Source organism: Peromyscus eremicus, chromosome 7, assembly GCF_949786415.1.
Source record: "Peromyscus eremicus chromosome 7, PerEre_H2_v1, whole genome shotgun sequence".
NCBI classification, from domain to species: Eukaryota; Metazoa; Chordata; class Mammalia; order Rodentia; family Cricetidae; genus Peromyscus; species Peromyscus eremicus.
Genome location: NC_081422.1, coordinates 113,996,746 through 114,002,745, shown reverse-complemented (window position 1 = coordinate 114,002,745; position 6,000 = coordinate 113,996,746). Strand labels below are relative to the sequence as shown.

Genomic DNA, 6,000 nt, shown 5'->3' with positions numbered 1-6,000 from the left:
GTAGGATCTTAGTGGGTTTACAGAGTAAGTGCTGGGCTAGCCAGGTGTGAGACCCTGTCTCAAAAAGAAGACAAGAAACTGGTCCACCTGAGGCAGAGCACATGGACAGATGCCTCTCTGGCCATCCTCCAGTTTGCCCACTCACAAGTTTCTGTGACACCTCAGACTCCCATGACCAGCTGGTACATCTCTGTTTGGGGCTCCCATGGGCCATGTACATCCTGAGTATGGCAGTATTGGAGTGCTTACTCTGTACACCATGACCAGCTAGTCTCTTCTTTGGTACTCAGAAGTCACAAATTACATTTCTCTCCCCGGTACAGCATATAAAACCTTACAGACAGGCAGTATGCTTTGCTGAGTGACTGACCGAGTGAACGAATGGGTGGCATTGCCACCAAGGCTAATATATGATGGAATGTGTCAGGAGGGTGAGCGGCCCTCTCCTTTCACACATGCACAGATATGGCTCGTGGGTATCACCTCTCCTCCTCTCTGAGGCACAGGAAGGGGAAGGGCTGACTCATATGTCAGCCTGCCACTGTGGTCAACAGAATGAGCTGGTAAGTGAGTGGCCTGCAGTCCTGTGGGATGGCACAGACGCAGCCTTCTAAAGTGCGGACAGTAACATCTGGGAGGAAAACAGAAGCCACGCCGGTATTTCAAACAGAGGGGGTTTAATGAAGGGAGTGGATTACACAGCCTTGGTACTGTGGAGAGATCCCCCATGTTAGTACTTGCAGAGAGCCGCTACTGACCTTAGGCTAGGGGGGACAAAAGGCAAGAGATGGTGTTACCAGAACCTAGGAGCTCTGGTGGGAGACCCCCCACGGCTGGCGCCTGGCCCTCTGAGGGGGCTGCTGCGTGCTGGTTGCTTGGACTTCTGAGGGGGCTTCTGCTTGGCTGGTGGTGGTCGGACCTCTGGGCGGGGACGCGGCTGGCGCTCAGTCCTCGAAGGGGACCTTGGCTTGGCTGGCCTCGGAGGGGACTTTGGCTTGGCTGGCGGCGCTCTGACCACCACGGGGGACGCAGCTGGCTGGTGCTTGGGCCTCTGAGGGGACGTGGCACGGCGGCGGCTGGTGCAGAGAGGGCCAAAAGAAGCTGGAGGCTGCAGCCCGGGCTCTGCACCGTTGCTTAAGGGATGCTGGCAGGAGCTGGAGACAGCAGGAAAGCCCTGCCCGCCCGCCCGCCCTCTGCTTACCCTCCTGCCTTCCTAACAGAGAGCTGACAGTCACAGGGGAACGTGGCGCAGACCTGGCCCAGAGCCCGCGCTCACCTGGTCTTCTGGCAGGCGCAGCAGATCCAATCCTCCTCCTTCTTCTGGTAGAAGCAGCCGCTCTTGCAGATGCTGTACTTGCGGTCCACGATCTCACGCTTGGAGTTGAGGAAGGTGAAGGGTGGGCAACAGTGGATGCTGAAGTGCTCCGAGAACTTCTGGTTCTTGGAGAGCCTGGGGCCCTCCTTGGCCATTTTCTGACTCATCTCACTGGAAACCATCGATGAGGGGGTGGGAGGAGACACAAAACAGCGGGTCAGAGAGGGCCCTTTGGCTTCAAGTCCACATTCCACATTGCTTTGTGGAACAAAGATACAGAGCTCTGGTGACGGCGTTTAATAACACTTATCTGTGCGTGTTTCTCTCTCTCTCTCTCTCTCTCTCTCTCTCTCTCTCTCTCTCTCTCTCTCTCTGTGTGTGTGTGTGTGTGTGTGTGTGTGTGTGTGTGTATGTTTTTATGGTGATGTGCATGTGTATGTGAGTGCTTGTGTACAAGCACGTGGAGGCCTGAAGACACCCTCAGGTGTTGTCCTCAAGGGCAATTCATCTATTTTTTTATTTCCTTCCTTCTTTCCTTCCTTCCTTCCTTCCTTCCTTCCTTCCTTCCTACTTTCCTTCCTTCCTTCATTTATTTATATTTGAGATAGGGTTTCTTTCTAATCTAGAACTCATGAAGTAGGCTAGGCTGGCTACCGGTGAGCCCCAAGGATCTGCCTGTCTCTGCCTCCCCAACCCTGGAATTACAAGCATGCCCCATCATGCCAGGTTCTTTAAATCTGTATTCTGGGAATTGAACTCAGATCCCCACACTTGCAAAGCAGGCGCTATACGGACGGAGTCATCTTTCCAGCCCTTGATACAATTAATAAAATACAGCAATGAAAAGAACATCTTGCTAGGTGGTGGTGGCACATGCTTTTAATCTCAGCATTCAGGAGGAGAAGGCAGGCAGCTCTCTATGAGTTCGAGGCCAGCCTGGTGTACAGAGTGAGTTCCAGAACATCCAGAGCTACACAAAGAAGCCTGTCTAAAAAACAAACAAACAAAAGAAAAGAAAAAACATCAGCTAGATCAACATATGGCTCTCAAAGCACAACCCTGAACAAAAGAAACCAGAGGCACAGAGAAAACGCTGCCTTTCTCTTTATACAGGGTCACAAAATAAGCAAAACTGACCTGTGGCGCCAGGAAGCAGAAGCATTTGAGATTCGCAGGGCTGAAAACCTTCTTTGCAGGAAGGAGACACTAACACAGGAATACTAATAGTACTAACACAGCACACGGGAGCTCTGACGACCTCATCAAGAGTTGACAAAGATACACACAGGTAGTGGGCCTGTGCTGGACACTGGAAACACACCAGGTCTCAGCACACTCAAGGTCTCACACACACACACACACACACACACACACACACACACACACACACTATAATACATAGCTCCAGTACCAGGAGGTATAGAAAAAAGAATCAAGACTTCAAGGTCATCTTTGACAGAATAGGAAGTTCAAGGCCTGGGATATGAGAGATCCTGTCTTGAACTAAAATCAAACAAAACAAACAAAACCAGTAATTGTGCAGTAAGATTGCTCGGCAGCTAAAACCCTTGGCAAGTAAGTCTGATGACCTTGTGTTCGATCCCAAGAAACCACAGGAGAGACTTTCAGAAGTTGCCCTGTGTTTCTGTCTCAAAAAAAGGTTTTAAGCCAGGCATGGCGGTGCACACCTATCATATTATCATATGTAAAGTACAGGCGAAACAGAAGCACACCATAGCTTTGTACAGCAATTCACACCATGACAACAGAACATCAAAAAAATCTGTATTGGAACCTAGAAAACCTGGATGAATGAAAATAATGAACTCTGAGAGTCTTGCTTCACAGTGAACCACCATAAACCTCTGAACACTTATCCCTGGAGGATATTTATGTGTGAAGACACAGTGAAGGGCTGGAGGGATGGCTCTTCACTTAAGAGCACTGGCTGCTCTTCTAGAGGACCCAGGTCCAATTCCCAGCACCCATGGCACCTCACAACCATCTGTAACTCCAGTTCCAGGAGATCTGATGCCCTCTTCTGACTTCTACAGGCACCAGGCACACATATGGTAATAGACATACATGTAGGCAAAAAACCCATACCCATAAGAAACAAATTTTAAGTAATTTTTTAAAAATTAAAAAATACACAGTTAAAAGAAAGGAATTTATACACTACAGTTGGGCATTATTACCTTTTAGTTTAATGTCATAGACACAATGTTACCTGCAGTATTTTCTTAATGTTTTATAAAACCTGTAGTACATGTAAACTTATAAACCCACTTATAGTTTATATCATATATCTGAGAAATCATTTTTGCTTTTTCATGTGTGTGTGGCATGCATGAGTGTATTCGTGGTTTTTGTGTGTGTGTGTGTGTGTATGTGTGTATGCATAGTTTTATGTGTGTATGCATGCACACACACATGTAGAGGCCCAAGGGTGATGTCAGGACTCATCCTCCACACTTCCCCACCTTATTCACTGAGGCAGGCTCACTCAGTCAAACCCAGAACTTGCAGGTGATGGCTAGTATTGCCAGCCAGCCAGCTCTGGGGTCCCCTGCCTCTGCCATTCATGACTGGAACTGCAGGTGGGCCTCCACACTCACCCGGCATTAACATGGGTTCTGGGGATTTGAACTCCGGCCCTCTTCGTATGGAAAAGCACTTTGAGCACCGAGCATCTCTCCTCCTCTTCTGAGTGACCTTGTTAGTTCAACACTTCGCTTCTCTTCATCAGGGAGCTCTTTGCTTTCCCCAGTCCATCAGTTTCCATGCAGACTTACTATTTCCTTTGATTTTTCTTTAGGTTTGTTTGACTCGGAAGCATCCCATGTCGGCCTTAGCAAGGACAGCTCCAACTGGACACCACAAAGTTCACGGTCAGCTTTTCAGCTTCATTTCTTTTTCAATGTGGGTGAGTTCTTAAGTTTATCAATGATTTTTTAATCCATTGTCAAATTTCCAAACATATAAAGTATTTTTGTTATGTTGCTGTCTGATCTCAACACATCAGCCAAGAAGAGTAACCATATGACCAGCTCTTTGATGCTGGCCCAGTGTGTATTTAGTATTTGTTAAGAGTTCCATATTTGATTTAAAACATTGCAATTGTCTAGTGTCCTAGTTAGCTTTAGCTGTCACCTTGACACAGACTAGAGTCCCTAAGAAGGGAGACTCAATGAATGGACTGCCCAGATCAGATCGCCTGTGGCATGCTGTGGAGATTGTGTTGATTGATCATTGCTACAGGAAACCACTGTGGGCGGCACCATTCCCTAGGCAGGTGGTCCTGGGCTGTACAAGAAAACTAGCCAAGCATAAGCCTGGGAGGAAGCCATCAACCAGCATTCCTCCATGGTTTCTGCTTCAAGTTCCTGCCTGAGCTCCTGCCACAACTTCCTTCAATGACAGACTATGACTTGGCATCTGAAATAAACCTTTACTTCCTTAAGCTGCCCTTGGTCAGAGTGTTTTATCACAGCAAGAGAAAAAAGTCATACACGTGGTAAAGATTTTGTTTAATGCACACCAACTGTAACCTAACAATCTATTCCTGGGTGTAGTAGTTATCTTGGATCATGGCTCTATCTTGCAGAGACGGTGAATCCAACTCAACATGCCTGTTCCCAGCTCCAAGAAATAGGATTATTTCCAGCCTTTGGGCCTCACCACATAGCTTCTGCCTGTCCCCTTCCCATCCAACAACTACACAGCTCACTCCTTGCCTGCACGAGACCCTGCTCAAAGGGAAGGCTCCTTTCAGTCTTTACAGAACTGTAAAGACAAGAGTTTTCCAAAATAAACTCATGGATGCTGTGCCCTTCTTACTAAAACCACCAAAGATCTTGCATGAAGAGTTTCCGTTTGACCCGATGGAGCAGATGAGAACCTCTGGTGATGCAGTTAGCATTTGGCACTCACAAGGAGCAAACCCCAAGGAGTCATGGAGAAGAGTCTAAAATCCCAAATCCCAGAATGGAGAAGGAAGAGTGAGGGAGGACAGAGTCCCCCCCGCCCCAAGCCAAGAATCAGTGGCTGCTGGAGGGCAGCATGGAGTGACATCAAGTATGTCACCCACACCTAAAGGCAGGCCTCGTGCTCAGGAGCAGCGGCCAACACAAATCAGACTCCATGTTTTTGGTGGCAGCGGAGAAGAGTTGGGAAAGGGGAAAGAATATATCAAAATACATGGTATAAACTTCTCAAAAATAAATAAAAATTAAAAAATGGAGTAAATTATTTTTTAAAGTCCTAAAAGAGTGACAACTATTTTTATACCATGTATAGAAATGCATTCCTGAGAGTCAGAATTTAAAATAATCTGACACACTGTAATGTCAACACTTGTGACGAGGCAGCATGGGGATCATAAACTCAAGGTCATCCTTGGCTACAAAGTGAGTTCCAGGCCAGCTCAGGCCACATGAGACTCGTTTACATATTTTACAACATATTTTGTATTATATATTACAACATACTACAACAAATACCATAAATTTACAACAATTTAACTAATTAAAATAAAGAACATAAAATAGTGTGGCAATGGCCTAAAACTAGACAAATGGAACAGCAGGGTAGAAAACTAGAACTCCAAAGCAGATCCACATATACAGGAAAACTTGGTGTGTGGCAAAGATGTCCTAAATCAACATCAGAAAGAGGGGATTCTT

General features: G+C 46.8%; 1 protein-coding gene across 1 annotated transcript in view; it reads right to left on the bottom strand.

Annotated features, from left to right (window-relative positions):
• Nucleotides 1-786: 786 nt before the first annotated feature.
• The window catches only part of Mobp (myelin associated oligodendrocyte basic protein), a 32,009-nt gene continuing 26,795 nt past the window's right edge, over nucleotides 787-6,000 (bottom strand). The window contains exons 3-4 of the mRNA XM_059268909.1: nucleotides 1,277-1,486; nucleotides 787-1,076 (exon numbers count right to left, since the gene is read on the bottom strand). Coding sequence (XP_059124892.1) covers nucleotides 794-1,076; nucleotides 1,277-1,482 — 489 coding nt within the window. The 5' untranslated portion in view covers nucleotides 1,483-1,486 and the 3' untranslated portion in view covers nucleotides 787-793. The remainder of the gene's footprint in view (nucleotides 1,077-1,276; nucleotides 1,487-6,000) is intronic.